The 18,092-nt window shown below is 45.9% G+C and overlaps 1 protein-coding gene across 1 annotated transcript in view; it reads left to right on the forward strand.

Annotated features, from left to right (window-relative positions):
• LOC147689493 (vomeronasal type-2 receptor 26-like) overlaps positions 1–18,092 on the forward strand; it is a 676,984-nt gene that overhangs the window by 527,087 nt on the left and 131,805 nt on the right. Inside the window, exon 2 of the mRNA XM_086939932.1 lies at positions 12,075–12,302. Coding sequence (XP_086796058.1) covers positions 12,075–12,302 — 228 coding nt within the window. The remainder of the gene's footprint in view (positions 1–12,074; positions 12,303–18,092) is intronic.

Here is an 18,092-nt window from a genome sequence, read left to right on the forward strand (position 1 = left end):
TCATCAGTAGAGAAAGTCAATAGGGGGGAAGAGAAGGCCGCCTCATAACCGTCACAAACCTCGTTGCCCAGCACGCAGATGCGTCGTCCAGAAGCTCGTCAGCTTGGGAGGCTCAAGGGAGCCCTTATGTAGAAAAAACAGCGTTTGACCGCACACCGCTAGCCCCTCCTCCGGGTCGCCCCTAAGCACTCTGGTATGTGCAGTGCCTGAAGTTCGAAGAATAACTGAAAGTTCGTAAGTGGTTCACCTATGTAGGTGCAAGTAGATACTTGTTGTTCCCCCGATATCTAGACCTGGGACATGGCCCGGGTTTCGGGATATCTTCCCTCATCAGTAGAGAAAGTCAATAGGGGTGGAAGAGAAGGCCGCCTCCTAAACGTCACGGGCCTCGGTGCCCAGCATGCAGGTGCGTCGTCCAGAAGCTCATCAGCTTTGGAGGCTCAAGGGAGCCCTTATGTAGAAGAAACAGCAATGGACCGAACACCGCTAGCCCCTCCTCCGGGTCGTCCCTAAGCACTCTGGTATGTGCAGTGCCTGAAGTTCGAAGAATTACTGAAGGTCGTAAGTGGTTCACCTATGTAGGTGCAAGTAGATACTTGTTGTTCCCCCGATCTCTAGACCCGGGAAATGGCCCGGTTTTCGGGATATCTTCCCTCATCAGTAGAGAAAGTCAATAGGGGTGGAAGAGAAGGCCGCCTCGTAACCGTCACAGGCCTCGTTGCCCAGCACGCAGGTGAGTCGTCCAGAAGCTTGTCAGCTTGGGAGGCTCAAGGGAGCCCTTATGTAGAAAAAACAGCAATGGACCGCACACCGCTAGCCCCTCCTCCGGGTCACCCCTAAGCACTCTGGTATGTGCAGTGCCTGAAGTTCGAAGAATTACTGAAAGTTCGTAAGTGGTTCACCTATGTAGGTGCAAGTAGATACTTGTTGTTCCCCCGATATCTAGACCCGGGACATGGCCCGGGTTTCGGGATATCTTCCCTCATCAGTAGAGAAAGTCAATAGGGGTGGAAGAGAAGGCCGCCTCATAACCGTCACGGGCCTCGTTGCCCAGCACGCAGGTGCGTCGTCCAGAAGCTCGTCAGCTTGGGAGGCTCAAGGGAGCCCTTATGTAGAAAAAACAGCAATGGACCGCACACCGCTAGCCCCTCCTCCGGGTCGCCCCTAAGCACTCTGGTATGTGCAGTGCCTGAAGTTCGAAGAATTGAGGTTCCGTGACGATTTGAACCCGTGTTTTCAATGTTGTCGGAAATACATAATATTGGTATCAGCGAACCGCAAATGATCCATTTAGCATATCCTGGTGTTTTCGCTATGATACGAGCAAGAGTACTCCTGTTATGAACACATTTCTGATCTACCCACGGCATCCATCTTAGATCATGGCAGCCATTTTGAGTTTCTTGCCCTCACATACGCAATAACCTCTGATCACTTCATTTCGATTAAGGACACGTAGCCTTAGCCGGAGATTCACCTCTTTCATGACACGTGCACCTTAAACCAGAACACGCTGTAGCTGCATGACTCGACAAAGGCTGCCTCCTCTGCCTGAGGCCAGCCCTACTGAACTGGTTCTCGTGTCCATTGTCCCGATCATGATTAGGCGGCCGAAGCCGGTAGCCTTGCCCATTTACAACCCACAAACATCTCTTATCCCGCTTTCCTATCTTCCACACCTGGCTCCGTTCCTTTCTTTCTGAAACTTTATTAGGGGGAGGTAACGAAATTTACGATGAGGCGGTCCGGCTCTTGAATACAATATTGACAAGGGATTGTGATGAACTAGTGGGAACCCCTCTTCGTAGATGTTTTGTATCAGATTTTATCAACGGTTCCTGTGTACGCCAAATATTTATTGTTTATGACACAAAGGCTTTGGGAATGTACCAACATGTGAAGAATTCGCCTGAAGGCCAAAATTTAGTATATAAGGAGCAACCCTCTTTGTACAATTTGAACAGGCTCCTAGTTACTGCCCATGTGTAGTTTCTGTGACTTCTGTGTCCCTGCAGTAATAAACCTTTGGTCTTTGACGCCACCATCGAGAAGCCCGTGTTTCTGTTTATTTGCGCACCAAGGCAGGTGGAACTCCGGGGTCTTTGGGTGTTGTTCCCTGACACCTCTGGACGGAACCAAAAAGTCCAGAACTCCAATTGGCGCCCACGTGGGGCGACGTCATTCGGTACCGGTCCAAAAGCCTGAAGAGTTCGAGAAGCTTCGTGTGAAGATTCCTGAGGGAGGCGCCCCACTTCATCGATCCCGGCATATCGCAAAAGTGGCCCGAAGTTCTCTTCCACGAGGGTTCCCGTTCAGGACGGCTGCAGTGGGCCGTTGCCTTGACCGTCGCCCTGTCTTGGACCCGAGGTGCAGTCCTTAGTACAGCGAAACGTGACGGGTTTCTCCTTGGTGACGTCTTCAGTGCCTCAGTTAAGTATTTAGTGGTTGCTAGCTGGTTACTTCGTGAGGGTTGTTAAAATCCTTTTTGGTTCTTGGTTTGGTTCGGTTTCGTAAGATTATCATTGGCTGTTCTGGTTACGATAATCTATTTGGTTCAGTTTGGGTATCGATACATTAGTTTGGTTTTGGTAGGCCTAAAAGTTCTTGGTTCAGGTGCACATATCTGTTTTGTGTTTTGTTTGTTTTGTGTTCCGGACTGAAAAATGGTAAGTCGGAAAAATTGTATGTTGTCTTGTTTTGGTTGCAACAGTGACTCACGATTGGAGGACTCATGTTTGGTTCCTCCGATTGGGACTCCCCTATATGACTTATATTGTAAACATGGTGTGGGTCCTATATCCTATAATGAGGTGTGGGTCCGCTACACTGAGAAAGACGGTGTCCTTAGTTGGCCACTGCATGGTAGTTTTGAACCTGAAATTCTTGATAATTTAGAAGCGAAATTGTTTAGGAAGAAAGCCCGTCCGGCAATGTTTGATTCTTTCCGTTACTGGCGAAAAGAATCCAAACAGAGAGAGATGAAGAGATTAAAGAAAGAACAGAAAGAGAAAGAAGAGTTGACTTTAGAGCAAGCAACTAAACAGTTGCAAGATAACGAGTGTAAGAAGGCCATAGAGGTGGCCATTAGAGAGCATAATTTGGCGATCGACAAGTGCTATCCTGCCTTGCCATCGAAAACAGCTAAGACACTAGAGGACCCCGAAAACGATCCTCTGTTGTCTTATTTGTTACGGTCACCTCCACCGTATGCACAAGGTGCTACTGTTCCACCTGTACCGAATGTTCAATTGCCGGTTGCTGGACAACCTGGTATTCCTGCTCCTGCCCTTCAGAATCAAGCTCCTGTTCCTGTGGTTAATGTGAATACACCTACGGCTCCTCCTTTTCCTGGATTGCCGACTTCTATACCTGTATCTGTCTCGCTTACACCTACTGCCCCACAAACTATTTTTCTCGATACTCCTACTGTTCCGCTATCTGTTCCTACTTCCACTGTGTTTTCTACGTCTGCGAGTGTGTTGACTCCACTTTCTGTTCGTCGAAGAATCACTGATTCTGTGTCTCATATGCTGTCTCCTTTCTACAAAACTTTAATCAAGACTCCTACTTCTGACTCTGTTCAAAGACGTAGCCAGCATCCAAGTACTGAGGAACGGGGAATTTTAGATTCCACGGCTCTCAGATGGATTTCGAAGAGTAGGAGATATAGTACAAAAGATGTGCTAGATACATTTATGCAGTGGAAAGAACCAACGCAACGGTATGTCTTTGATGAGATGTGCTCGTTGTTACGTGAGGAGATAGAAGAAGATGATGTTGAATCGGATTTAGAAGACTTAATTAAGGTTCAGAAAGAGTTTGCTGCTGGTATGATAGTAGGTGAAAATATAGAAGAAGCGATGGAACTGATCTTAAGTTTTAGGAATGATCCATCTCTTCGTTCACCGAGAGATTTAGAGAAAAGTAAGACGAAGCTGAGTCGCCAATATCCAATGAGGGAAGTTCCTCCGATTTGGCGCGAAGCTGTGCAAGCTGATGCTCCTAATGGGATTGTAGCCGCTCCGGCGCAATTCCAGAGAGTGTGGATACACATTCCGTGGAAGCGAGCCGAAGTACTAGCAGTGAAACAGGCCTTACCAGACCCGCGTAAGAATCCTGCTGGATATTACAAGGAATTAACGCAGACAGTTGAGGCTTGTATAATGAACTTAGCAGACATTGATATGTTATTTGGAAATGTAGTTCTGCAACCAGTGTGGGCTAAAATTCATAGAGAGGATCATCAAGTTGCCTTAGGTGGTGATTGGGCAGCTATCACTGCAGCGGATGGTCAGCAAACGGGTGGTGCAAAACCTGAACCCCTAATTGCTAATCTTCCAGGTAGGATAATCGACTTAATGAAGACTCTGATGCCCGCATTACGTGTTAATTGGGACAAGTTATCCGCATGCAGGCAAAAGAAAGACGAAAGTGTCTCCGACTTTTTCACAAGGTTCGAAGAGACTTTTGTAGATCATAGTGGTCAAGATATGAGCACTGAAGGAGGACAGAGACTGTTTGTCGATAAGTTTGTGCATAATTTGTTACCTGAATTATGCAATAAACTAAAGGATTCAGAGAGTGCGTGGGCTGTTTCTACAACTGCGCAAATACTTGCAACTGCACAATATTACGAAAATAGGGATAAAGAAGAGAAGGAAAAGTCAGAAAAGAAAACAAAAGATTTAAAGACTAAAGTTCTTTTGCAACAGGCGTATCCGCCTCGCACGAATCAGACTAACACGCAACAGAATTCGTATCAAAGGACAGATTATAGTTCAACGAGGCCTCAATATCAGTGGAATCAGTGTGCGTACTGTAAGAAAGAGGGTCACTACAAGAATGAATGTCCGATCTTAGCGCAAAATAATGCAGCAGCATCTCAGAGAGGTCGTGGTGGTTTTGTGCAAAATTCTAGAGGTCGAGGGCGAGGTGCTATGCCTCCACAAACGAATGATCGTCCTTCCAATCACTTTGATCAGCGAAATGGACAATCTACTCAGCAGAATAGATCTCAACAATATCTTGTTGAAGACTATTATGAAGCGGATGAGGGATTTCAGCAAAATGGGTACTAGGACAGCCATGGACAGAGAGAGGGAGTAGTATCAGTTCCAGTGGATCAGAGTGGGCCTTATGTCGCAGTAGCAACATCAGGTGTAGTCGAACCGTTTCTGTTGGATACTGGTGCCGCAAAAAGTTCTATCATTCATGCGAAACTCCCTGGCGCACCTTTGTCTGGCTCAACAAATGTTTCTGTAGGTTTTTCAGGCGCCCCTGTTTACAACCCCATTTCTGGTCCTTTGTCTATTTCTGTTGGACCGTGTCAATTGAAAGCACCCTTGATTTTGACGACGGGTTGTAATGAAAATCTGCTTGGTTTAGACTTGTTAAAACGACTATATGCGACATTGTACTGTTCTCCGGAAGGGGTACAGCTTACATTGGGTAAAAGAATCACCTCTCCGATGTACTTGTCAATGGATGCACTCCCACCAGAGCTGCGTTCACTCCCTGATTCTCTTTGGGCGACTGGTCCTAATGATGTAGGCCTTTTAGAAATACCACCATATGTAGTAACTTTGAAAGCAAATGTGAAATTTCCAAGAATTCCTCAATACAAAATATCTAGTGAAGGTGAGCGTGCACTTTTACTGATTGTGCAAGATTTAATTAAGAAAGGTGTGGTTGAAGAAACTAGAGGAAATGTTTGTAATAGTCCTGTATTACCAATTTTGAAACGAACTGATCCTACAAAGCCTCCAGTATATAGGTTTGTCATCGACCTCAGAGAAGTCAATAAAATTGTGGTCCCGCAGTTTCCTGTGGTTCCAGACATTACTGCCTTGTTAACATTGATTCCTGCTACAGCCACTTGGTTCTCAGTCATCGACTTGAAGAATGCCTTTTTCAGCATTCCGATAGCCGAGGAAAGCAGAGATATTTTCGGCTTCTGTCTAGGAGGTCGCAGTTTCAGATTTAAACGCGCTCCACAGGGCTACTGTGAGAGCCCATCTATTTACAGTCAAGCATTAAAGAGTCAGTTAGATTCCTTTGTCCTTCCTCCAGGCTCTGCTCTAGTGCAGTATGTAGATGATCTTCTAGTGGCTGCCGATGACAAGGAAACTTGCAAAGCAGCTACGGTTTCGTTATTGCATCACTTGTCTACTTTGAATCACAAGGTATCACCTTCAAAAATGCAATACTGCTGCCAAGAAGTGACCTACCTAGGTCATCTCTTGTCAAAGGAGGGAAGGAAGTTGACCCCAGAGAGAATAAAAGCAATTACGCAGATGAGTGTTCCGCGCACACAGAGAGAAGTACGTGCCTTTTTAGGTATTACCTCTTACTGTAGGCAGTGGATCCCAAATTTTTCTCTTTTAGCGAAACCATTGGTAGCTTTGACTGGGAAAAATGTTCCGAGTCCGGTGCCATGGTCTGATGAATGTCAAGAGAGTTTTTCTGAGTTACGAAAAGCATTGTGTTCAGCTCCTGTATTGGGTACACCTGATTACAGTAAGCCATTCACGCTCTACGTTCACGAAAGAGAAGGTTACGCGTTGAGTGTTCTGACACAGAAGTTTGGTGATAAACAACGCCCTTGTGCGTACTTCTCATCAACATTGGATCCGGTAGCTAGAGCGTTACCTAGTTGTTTGAGAGCTACAGCGGCAGCTGCGGTTTCCATTCGACAATCTGCTGGTTTGGTGATGAACAACATGCTAGTGGTCATGGTTCCTCATGCGGTGGATACACTCATGAACCGAACGAAGACGCAACACCTTACTAGTGCGAGACTATCTGGTTACGAGCTGACATTACTAGCGAGTCATATTCAGATTAAAAGATGTAATGTATTGAATCCAGCAACGTTGTTGCCGGCTAATCAAGAGTCGATTGATTCCGAGCCACATGATTGTTGCTTTAGAACGGAGGAAGAGACAAAAGGACGTATCGACTTAAAGGATACTCCATTATCAGATCCAGATGGCACATTGTATGTGGATGGGTCATGTTTTAAACTGGAGAATGGTGACGTGACTGCTGCTTATGCAGTAACGACTTTGAAGACAATTGTGGAGACTGCAAGAGTGAATCAGAATTCTGCCCAAGCTGCAGAATTAATAGCTTTAACCAGAGCGTGTGTTTTAGCTAAGGGAAAGAGAGTGAATGTCTTTACAGATAGTCAGTACGCATTTGGCGTGGCCCATAGTTTTGGCCGTTTGTGGAGAGAAAGAGGTTTCATTACGTCCCATGGGACTAAGATTCAACATGGTCAGCTAGTTAACGACTTGTTGGAATCTTTAACCTTGCCGACTGAAGTTGCGATTGTGAAATGCAGTGCTCATAAAATACATAATATTGGTATCAGCGAACCGCAAATGATCCATTTAGCATATCCTGGTGTTTTCGCTACGATACGAGCAAGAGTACTCCTGTTATGAACACATTTCTGATCTACCCACGGCATCCATCTTAGATCATGGCAGCCATTTTGAGTTTCTTGCCCTCACATACGCAATAACCTCTGATCACTTCATTTCGATTAAGGACACGTAGCCTTAGCCGGAGATTCACCTCTTTCATGACACGTGCACCTTAAACCAGAACACGCTGTAGCTGCATGACTCGACAAAGGCTGCCTCCTCTGCCTGAGGCCAGCCCTACTGAACTGGTTCTCGTGTCCATTGTCCCGATCATGATTAGGCGGCCGAAGCCGGTAGCCTTGCCCATTTACAACCCACAAACATCTCTTATCCCGCTTTCCTATCTTCCACACCTGGCTCCGTTCCTTTCTTTCTGAAACTTTATTAGGGGGAGGTAACGAAATTTACGATGAGGCGGTCCGGCTCTTGAATACAATATTGACAAGGGATTGTGATGAACTAGTGGGAACCCCTCTTCGTAGATGTTTTGTATCAGATTTTATCAACGGTTCCTGTGTACGCCAAATATTTATTGTTTATGACACAAAGGCTTTGGGAATGTACCAACATGTGAAGAATTCGCCTGAAGGCCAAAATTTAGTATATAAGGAGCAACCCTCTTTGTACAATTTGAACAGGCTCCTAGTTACTGCCCATGTGTAGTTTCTGTGACTTCTGTGTCCCTGCAGTAATAAACCTTTGGTCTTTGACGCCACCATCGAGAAGCCCGTGTTTCTGTTTATTTGCGCACCAAGGCAGGTGGAACTCCGGGGTCTTTGGGTGTTGTTCCCTGACACCTCTGGACGGAACCAAAAAGTCCAGAACTCCAGAATTACTGAAAGGTTGTCAGTGGTTCACCTATGTAGGTGCAAGTAGATACTTGTTGTTCCCCCGATCTCTAGACCCGGGACATGGCCCGGGTTTCGGGATATCTTCCCTCATCAGTAGAAAAAGTCAATAGGGGTGGAAGAGAAGGCCGCCTGGTAACCGTCACGGGCCTTGTTGCCCAGCACGCAGGTGCGTCGTCTAGAAGCTCATCAGCTTGGGAGGCTCAAGGGAGCCCTTATGTAGAAAAAACAGCAATGGACCGCACACCGCTAGCCCCTCCTCGGGTCGCCCCTAAGCACTCTGGTATGTGCAGTGCCTGAAGTTCGAAGAATTACTGAAAGTTCGTAAGTGGTTCACCTATGTAGGTGCAAGTAGATACTTGTTGTTCCCCTGATCTCTAGACCCGGGACATGGCCCGGGTTTCGGGATATCTCCCCTCATCAGTAGAGAAAGTCAATTGGGGTGGAAGAGAAGGCCGCCTCGTAACCGTCACGGGCCTCGTTGCCTAGCACGCAGGGGCGTCATCCAGAAGCTCATCAGCTTGGGAGGCTCAAGGGAGCCATTATGTTGAAAAAACAGCAATGGACCGCACACCGCTAGCCCCTCCTCCGGGTCGCCCCTAAGCACTCTGGTATGTGCAGTGCCTGAAGTTCGAAGAATTACTGAAAGTTCGTAAGTGGTTCACCTATGTAGGTGCAAGTAGATACTTGTTGTTCCCCCGATATCTAGACCTGGGACATGGCCCGGGTTTCGGGATATCTTCCCTCATCAGTAGAGAAAGTCAATAGGGGTGGAAGAGAAGGCCGCCTCCTAAACGTCACGGGCCTCGGTGCCCAGCATGCAGGTGCGTCGTCCAGAAGCTCATCAGCTTTGGAGGCTCAAGGGAGCCCTTATGTAGAAGAAACAGCAATGGACCGAACACCGCTAGCCCCTCCTCCGGGTCGTCCCTAAGCACTCTGGTATGTGCAGTGCCTGAAGTTCGAAGAATTACTGAAGGTCGTAAGTGGTTCACCTATGTAGGTGCAAGTAGATACTTGTTGTTCCCCCGATCTCTAGACCCGGGAAATGGCCCGGTTTTCGGGATATCTTCCCTCATCAGTAGAGAAAGTCAATAGGGGTGGAAGAGAAGGCCGCCTCGTAACCGCCACGGGCCTCGTTGCCCAGCACGCAGGTGCGTCGTCCAGAAGCTTGTCAGCTTGGGAGGCTCAAGGGAGCCCTTATGTAGAAAAAACAGCAATGGACCGCACACCGCTAGCCCCTCCTCCGGGTCGCCCCTAAGCACTCTGGTATGTGCAGTGCCTGAAGTTCAAAGAATTACTGAAAGTTCGTAAGTTGTTCACCTATGTAGGTGCAAGTAGATACTTGTTGTTCCCCCGATCTCTAGACCCGGGACATGGCCCGGGTTTCGGGATATCTTCCCTCATCAGTAGAGAAAGTCAATAGGGGGGAAGAGAAGGCCGCCTCATAACCGTCACAAACCTCGTTGCCCAGCACGCAGATGCGTCGTCCAGAAGCTCGTCAGCTTGGGAGGCTCAAGGGAGCCCTTATGTAGAAAAAACAGCGTTGGACCGCACACCGCTAGCCCCTCCTCCGGGTCGCCCCTAAGCACTCTGGTATGTGCAGTGCCTGAAGTTCGAAGAATAACTGAAAGTTCGTAAGTGGTTCACCTATGTAGGTGCAAGTAGATACTTGTTGTTCCCCCGATCTCTAGACCTGGGACATGGCCCGGGTTTCGGGATATCTTCCCTCATCAGTAGAGAAAGTCAATAGGGGTGGAAGAGAAGGCCGCCTCGTAACCGTCACAGGCCTCGTTGCCCAGCACGCAGGTGCGTCGTCCAGAAGTTTGTCAGCTTGGGAGGCTCAAGGGAGCCCTTATGTAGAAAAAACAGCAATGGACTGCACACCGCTAGCTCCTCCTCCGGGTCGCCCCTAAGCACTCCCTCCCTGTTTTCCATCTACAGCTAGGCACTTTGCAAAAAAAAGGGTCAGTTTTCACTGTACAAGTGAATTGTGTCCACGTTGGGTTTTGAGCCGATTCCTTTTGCGGGGGTACTAGTCCTACCCACACAAGTGAGGTACCATTTTTATTAGGAGACTGAGGGTAACAAAGAATTGTAAAGCAACTGTTATTACCTATTGACTTTTGATGCATTACTGCCTTTCAAATGAAAGACAATGTGCAAAAAATAAGTTACTTATTATCATGATACTATGGGTACCTACAATTTCAGAAAAGTGCAAATAGCTACTGTTTATAAACTCTATATTTTGTTCCAAATTCAGAAATACATATGTGTCTTTCATCCCGATTTTCACTGCATATATTTAACCAAATGAATTGCTATATACCCGGCACATAATAAATCATTGCAAGACGCTGCTCAGTTATTGGCTTTGTTTCGTCGTTTTCTCGGTGAACCTACAAGTTATATATACCCCCACAACCAGGAAGGTCTAGTGGATGTAAAGGTATATTTGTTTCAAACATCTGTCGTAATTAGAAGGAGTAACAGGTGAAAACGTTGGCACAAATGGCTGTTTTTTTCAACTCATTTTCAATATTTCCTATTTTCAACTTTTAGTTTCTATGAAGAAACTTTTAATGATCTACACAAATGACCCCTTTATGAATTCTGAATTTTTGACACATTTTCTAAAATGTATATCTTTCCAGGATCCATTATTTCTTTCAGTCCCGTTTCTACCAATAACTGGAAGATGGTTAAAAACAGAAAAATTGCAAAAATAGGCCATGGCCCAGTAACATGCAAAAACTGTGCAAAAATGTTTGGTTTTCAGACAAACGTCTCTCAGACCCTGAAATCTGTAAACAATGTTATTTCAGTCCCACAAACCCTTTGTTGATACCATTTTCAGGGGGAAAACAGACGCTTTCATCTGCAGCACTTTTTTTCCCATTAAAACAAATTGCTGTATTTTGGCAAATTCTGGGTCCATTCCAGGGGAATACACAAACCCTGGGTACCTTTAGAATTCGCATGATGTTGGAAGAAAAGGACAATAAATTGGTGTGGATACCTTATGTGTCAAAAAGTTACAGGGCCTAAGCGCAAACTACCCCAAATAGCCAAAAAAGGCTTGGCACGGGGGGAAAGGCAGAGCAGCAAAAGGGTTAAAACTCTTTGCACTTGCTGTGAATTGTTGTCATATGGGTGTAGTATTTTCAAAAGATAAAATTATCAGAGATTGACCCGTGATGACACTGAAGCTCGGAGCAGGGAACCCAGTATGTACGAGAATCCCTTGATTGATAAACAACCCAACATGCCTCCTCATGCAGGTGAATAATCATATATCAGCATTAGAACAAAACTGTTCTTAAAATAGAGAATTCATTCAATTTTAATATGTTGCTGAAAATTCATTAATAGGCACCGTACACTGGTTAGCTCCAGTTATTGCCTTCATGGCCTGCCATCATGACCAACTCCTGCGACATCACTCACTTCACTCTGACCTGTCTTCCCAGTGCCATCATCCAACGCTCTTCAGCAGCGGCGGTGTGGTCTCTACCACTGATGTCCATCTTGTATCAATAGCACATTCATTGCCTCAAACCTAGTGCAACAGCTCTTTCCCTGCATGCTCTGTCCACATAACTAAACTGGACAATGCACTTACCATGTGGTGCATTGATTTGGAACCTTTATGACCTGTGATCCACCAAAAAGGCTTTAATCACAACCTCCAGTGCAACACTGAAAGTAGCAGCTCAGTCAGAACCCTACTCTAGGTATTATTGCAATGTGTGGTTATTTATTTGCTGTGTCCTCTTTCTGTTTCTCTGTCTTCTTCCAGTTACATCATTACATGAGGGATCTTCATTTTAAAACTACCTCTGGTGATGAAATCTACTTCGATGATCTCGGGGACCCGCCCACGCGCTTTCACATTTTTAACTGGCATTACCATTATTGGGGTAATTTTACAAGAATCAAAGTGGGAAGCTTCCATCGAAGTCCTTCCGGGGAGGAACAGCTCACCATTGATGACCGAGCCATTCTTTGGCACCCCGACTTTAAGCAGGTAATGGCTCCTGTCTGAATTGGGAACAGACGTGGACAAAAGGTGAGATCCATATGGATGTGCAAGAATAAGAATAATCAACAGAGAAGTCATTGTTGCCTCATTTTGAGTTTGTATCAGCAGGTGGACCACAATCTATCATGGTTCAGTTGGCCCACTTACCTCTCAGGTACAAATTTACAAGCTCTTAGCGCCACTGGAATGTCACTTTTTTCACGCTCCAGATGTGCTCCGTGCCATATTTAGAAGGCTGCTCTACGCCATTGTGCATGGCTTAACAGTGTCTTGCTACTCTGGCCCTCCCAACACAGCTTTTCTGCAGCAAAGGGACGTGCCATACAATGGGTGCTGCTGTGGGCGTTCCCAGAAACACCCAGGGCTTTTCGACTCTGCCCCAGATGTACAAGGATCTGTGAATCTGAGGCAGCGCTAAAAATGTGCCTTTCAAAAGGAGGACTTAATGTGGTGCAAAGAGTAGAAATACTTTTATTTCTCCTAATTTTTGCTATATAATATTTTGATGCACTGCAGCACAGAAATCCTTATTGCAATAAGGATAGGAATGTGCAGTATCTATGAGTGATTATGAATGAATGATTACATATTTGTAGAGCGCTGGCTACCCGGAGGCATCCCAGCGCTTTTAGACCCATAACGGAACAACACCACTCAACAAACCAGGAAGGTCTTCAGCCGTTTTCTAAATGCTTGATGATTGGGTTTGAGTCGTAAATTATCGGTAGGTTGATTCCAGATTTTTGCTGCGTGAACTGCAAACCGGCGGCCACCTGTACGAGAGGGCTTGACCCTCGGTACAGAGAGCAGATTACGATGGTTAGATCTTAAGGCTCTGGAAGATTGATAATGGCAAAACAGAGGGTGTAGGATGGCCGGACCGTTGTTAGTTATCGACTTATGGGCCATACACATGGCTTTAAACCGGATCCTTTCCTGCACCGGTAGCCAATGAAGAGATCGCACGGCAGCCCTCGCCAAGCCATGTCTCGGAACCTCCAATAGCATACGGGCTGCACAGTTCTGGACGGACTGAAGTATCTTAATAGTGCCTAAGGGAGCACCCAGATATACCGCAGTCGCGTAGTCCAGTCGAGAGAGAATCGGGGACTAGACAAGGATCGTTCTCGCCTCGAACGGAAGAAGGGTCAGCACCTTCCTTAAGAGCCTCAAAAGGCCATAACAAGTCGAGGCGACCTTATGAGCCAGAACTTGAAAGCCCAGAGTGGGATCAAGCCAAACCCCTAGACTCTTGATTTGGTTATTCGGGGTAGGAGAGGGGCCCAGACAACTCAGCCAACAAAAATCAAGATTAATGGGGGCCTTATATCCCAGCAACATAATCTCGGTTTTTGATCCGTTGAGCTTTAGGAAAGAGGCATCCATCCATTCGAGAACCTTGGTAAGACAAGGGGACAGGTTGTTAGTCCCAGAATCCACAGCATCCGCGCTAGCGGATGAGGGTGCCTGGGTTGATGCATGTTATCCCATTGTACACCAGTGAAGGGGAGAAGGAGAGGAATGCACCATATCGTGTAGATATTGCACACACCTACCCTTTTCTTTTGACGCACGGCAGCACAGCAGGAAGGCTTGCTGTGCTGCAGCGTGTCAATCTATGGCAAATGAGGCTCATAGAAAGAGGTCAAACAGCAGGAAGGCTTGCTGTGCTGCAGTGTGTCAATCTATGGTGAATGAGGCTCATAGAAAGAGGTCAAACAGCAGGAAGGCTTGCTGTGCTGCAGTGTGTCAATCTATGGCAAATGAGGCTCATAGAAAGAGGTCAAACAGCAGGAAGGCTTGCTGTGCTGCAGCGTGTCAATCTATGGTAAATGAGGCTCATAGAAAGAGGTCAAACAGCAGGAAGGCTTGCTGTACTGCAGTGGGTCAATCTATGGTAAATGAGGATCATAGAAAGAGGTCAAACAGCAGGAAGGCTTGCTGTGCTGCAGCGTGTCAATCTATGGTAAATGAGGCTCATAGAAAGAGGTCAAACAGCAGGAAGGCTTGCTGTGCTGCAGCGTGTCACACTATGGTAAATGAGGCTCATAGAAAGAGGTCAAACAGCAGGAAGGCTTGCTGTGCTGCAGTGTGTCAATCTATGGTAAATGAGGCTCATAGAAAGAGGTCAAACAGCAGGAAGGCTTGCTGTGCTGCAGCGTGTCAATCTATGGTAAATGAGGCTCATAGAAAGAGGTCAAACAGCAGGAAGGCTTGCTGTGCTGCAGCGTGTCAATCTATGGTAAATGAGGCTCATAGAAAGAGGTCAAACAGCAGGAAGGCTTGCTGTGCTGCAGTGGGTCAATCTATGGTAAATGAGGCTCATAGAAAGAGGTCAAACAGCAGGAAGGCTTGCTGTGCTGCAGCGTGTCAATCTATGGTGAATGAGGCTCATAGAAAGAGGTCAAACAGCAGGAAGGCTTGCTGTGCTGCAGTGTCAATCTATGGTAAATGAGGCTCATTGAAAGAGGTCAAACAGCAGGAAGGCTTGCTGTGCTGCAGTGGGTCAATCTATGGTAAATGAGGCTCATAGAAAGAGGTCAAACAGCAGGAAGGCTTGCTGTGCTGCAGCGCGTCAATCTATGGTAAATGAGGCTCATAGAAAGAGGTCAAACAGCAGGAAGGCTTGCTGTGCTGCAGCGTGTCACACTATGGTAAATGAGGCTCATAGAAAGAGGTCAAACAGCAGGAAGGCTTGCTGTGCTGCAGCGCGTCAATCTATGGTAAATGAGGCTCATAGAAAGAGGTCAAACAGCAGGAAGGCTTGCTGTGCTGCAGCGTGTCAATCTATGGTAAATGAGGCTCATAGAAAGAGGTCAAACAGCAGGAAGGCTTGCTGTGCTGCAGCGTGTCACACTATGGTAAATGAGGCTCATAGAAAGAGGTCAAACAGCAGGAAGGCTTGCTGTGCTGCAGCGCGTCAATCTATGGTAAATGAGGCTCATAGAAAGAGGTCAAACAGCAGGAAGGCTTGCTGTGCTGCAGCGTGTCAATCTATGGTAAATGAGGCTCATAGAAAGAGGTCAAACAATGTGAGTTTTCTACCGGTAGAGCCTAAATATTCTCAAGTGGCAGAGACCTTTAACCTGATAGCTTGTCTTCCACTTGACCGCCAGCTTACAGTAGCAAATGCCTGGACTGTATTGCGCAGAATGAAGGTCACAACGTTCCCCAGCCCTGGGCTACCGTGTCAGGCTTGGCGACCCATGGCAGGGAAATTGTCAAATGATGCCCACACTCAAGGACAAAATTCCTCAAATTCCAGGACCATTTACTTTATTGTTTTCATGAACAAACTCTAGCTCATGAACTATAATATAAAACACAAAAGTTTATATCTTGCAAGTTCTTATGCCTTCAAAGCAAACACCACTGCAGTGGATGCTCTGAAGGCATAGAGGTCCCCACCAGGAATGCGGGGTCTCTAAAAGCAAGTGGCAGCACTTTCCCAGAGGAGCAGAGAGTGTAGCCTGTTCTGACCTCATGGGTAAGCACAGTGTCCACCACAGTCTAAAGACCAGCTGTCATGTGTGCAGGATGGACCACATGCTGATGACGTTGCTAATATAATCAAGTGTACTAACCACGTACAATGTTTGTTGTTAACAGAATAACACACTAAGTGCCACAAGTATAACCAATTCATTTTGTGACTCTCAAATCACAATTTGCAAGTTGCTCATTGAAAAGTGCTGTGTATCAGACACGTCTAGCAATGGAATTGCCAATGACCTATCTCATTCATTTTCATGAGGTAGGTTGCAATGTGTGACCTATTGGGTATGGCCTGTGATCACAGGGATGGTGGGCTTCTAGGGTCAGCCGACCACCATGAGTGTGGTTGCTTTTTAATTAAAGCAATATTCTTTATATTCAAAGACAGCCTATTTTCCCTTAAGAAAAACAGGATGCATTTAAAAAAGAAAAACAAAAGGTGTACTTTTCATTTTAGAGTAGGGGACCACTGCCTGCTCTTAAGAAAAATCATTGCTGCCATTCACTAGGGGGAAGGGGTCCCCTTACTGTTTGCAACTGGCTAACCACCTACTTGAAGTAGGCAGTAAATTGAAAATATTTTGCTGTCACAAAACAAGTGTACATACCCCTGTGACCCGCTGTTAAGAAAGGACACCCTTGGCACGCTCCTTCCTAAAAGCAACTAGCACACCCTATTTACCAAGTCAGAAATAGGTTACTGAGGGTTGGTACATGGCAAACGCCATTTTAACGGTGGCAAATGGGCCGAATCTCCATTTGCAACAGCTAAAAATGGTTGTATGTGTGCCATCTTCTAGTCCTTGTACATTACTGATTAAATGAGGTAACTGCATCCAAATAAACTTAATTACTTAATTTTAAGCTTCAACTATGATTTATAATGCTTAGCTAAAATTTGAGAAACAATTCCTGGGCTATATCCTTAGCTGTCAAGCTTTCGTTTCATACCAAAGATCCAACGATTTGATGGGTGCAGGGAGAGTCCGGACCAGGGTGGGTCTGCTCAGTTCTTTTCCAGAGATTCACCCAAGGAACCAGATCCGCAAATGTTTTGGAAACAACAAATTCTTGCAGTCAGAGATTTGGGGGGGTTAGAAATTGAGAGTGCATAAGAATCGTACTCTTCTTGTTTCCTAAGAAGGTTACGTTTAGGTAATGTAAAGTGGTGATTCCTCTCCGAGGGTACGAGGATAAGGTCCAGCAAAGATCCTATGCCCTATGTGACTGGGAGTAGCAGCTTTATTTTCTGAGCATTCTGTAGAATAGTAGGTGTTGATGGGACTGCTACCTTCACATCAGGGTAGAAGTCTTACAGATTAAATACTTAGGTGCAGAAGTCTGGTTGACTTCTCACAAGATCTGAGTGGACTGAGACAATGTGGCCCCATGCCTCAAAGACCAATCAGCAAATCCTTATTAAAACACACAGTTGAGCTCGGCATCTGGGTTGGATGCCAGGCAGCAGTTTTGTCCGAATAAAACAGGGTGGCTAGCTGTCAGGTGATACCAAATACAAACAATCACTACTGCACTTTGGAAGAGAGATGCATGTTATGATATGTTATGGTAAGGTTTTGTTATGCTATGTTAAGCTACGTTATGTTATGTTATGTTCATTTGTATAGCGCACTAATCACCCATGAGGGTACTGAGGCTCTTGAGCAGACATGTAGGCATGTAGTCCCTGTGATTTTATTCAAAGAATAAATAAATACAAAAAAGGGGTTACGTGTTCCTAGAGGAAGAAACAATGTAAAATATAAAGTGTAGGCGGAAATGATTCAATTAAGGAGAGGGTCTTCCTACATGGAAGTCCGAGCCCTCAAACACCCGATGGGTATCATGATTCATCATAAGGCTTTGCTCCTCGTGGAGCCAGGGCTGCAATTACGCACGGGCCTTACTAGAGGGCTACTTGGAAGAAATCTTCTGTTTAAGCCGTATAAGTGAGTGGAGGGCTGTAAATCTAGAGTTGAGTGTATGTGGAGAGAACTGTTGTTAAAACTACCTAAGGAAATCAAGGAATGACTTCAAACAGCAAAGTCTTATCCTCTTGCAGAACAAGAAGTAAGGAAGAGGTTCTGATTTGATGAGGGAGGTTGTTCCATGTTTTTGTGGGATGCAAGAGAATGAGAGACCTTCTGCTTTGCTTTTGGGGATATGCGGTGTGCATGCAAGTAAGAGTGAAGTAAAGCAGAGTTGTTTGGCAGGCTGGTGGAAGTGTATGTGACTTTTGAAGTAAGTTGTTCCAGTATTGTTTAAAATATATGTGTGCAT

Source organism: Lissotriton vulgaris, chromosome 10 (assembly GCF_964263255.1).
Source record: "Lissotriton vulgaris chromosome 10, aLisVul1.2, whole genome shotgun sequence".
In the NCBI taxonomy this organism is placed as follows: domain Eukaryota; kingdom Metazoa; phylum Chordata; class Amphibia; order Caudata; family Salamandridae; genus Lissotriton; species Lissotriton vulgaris.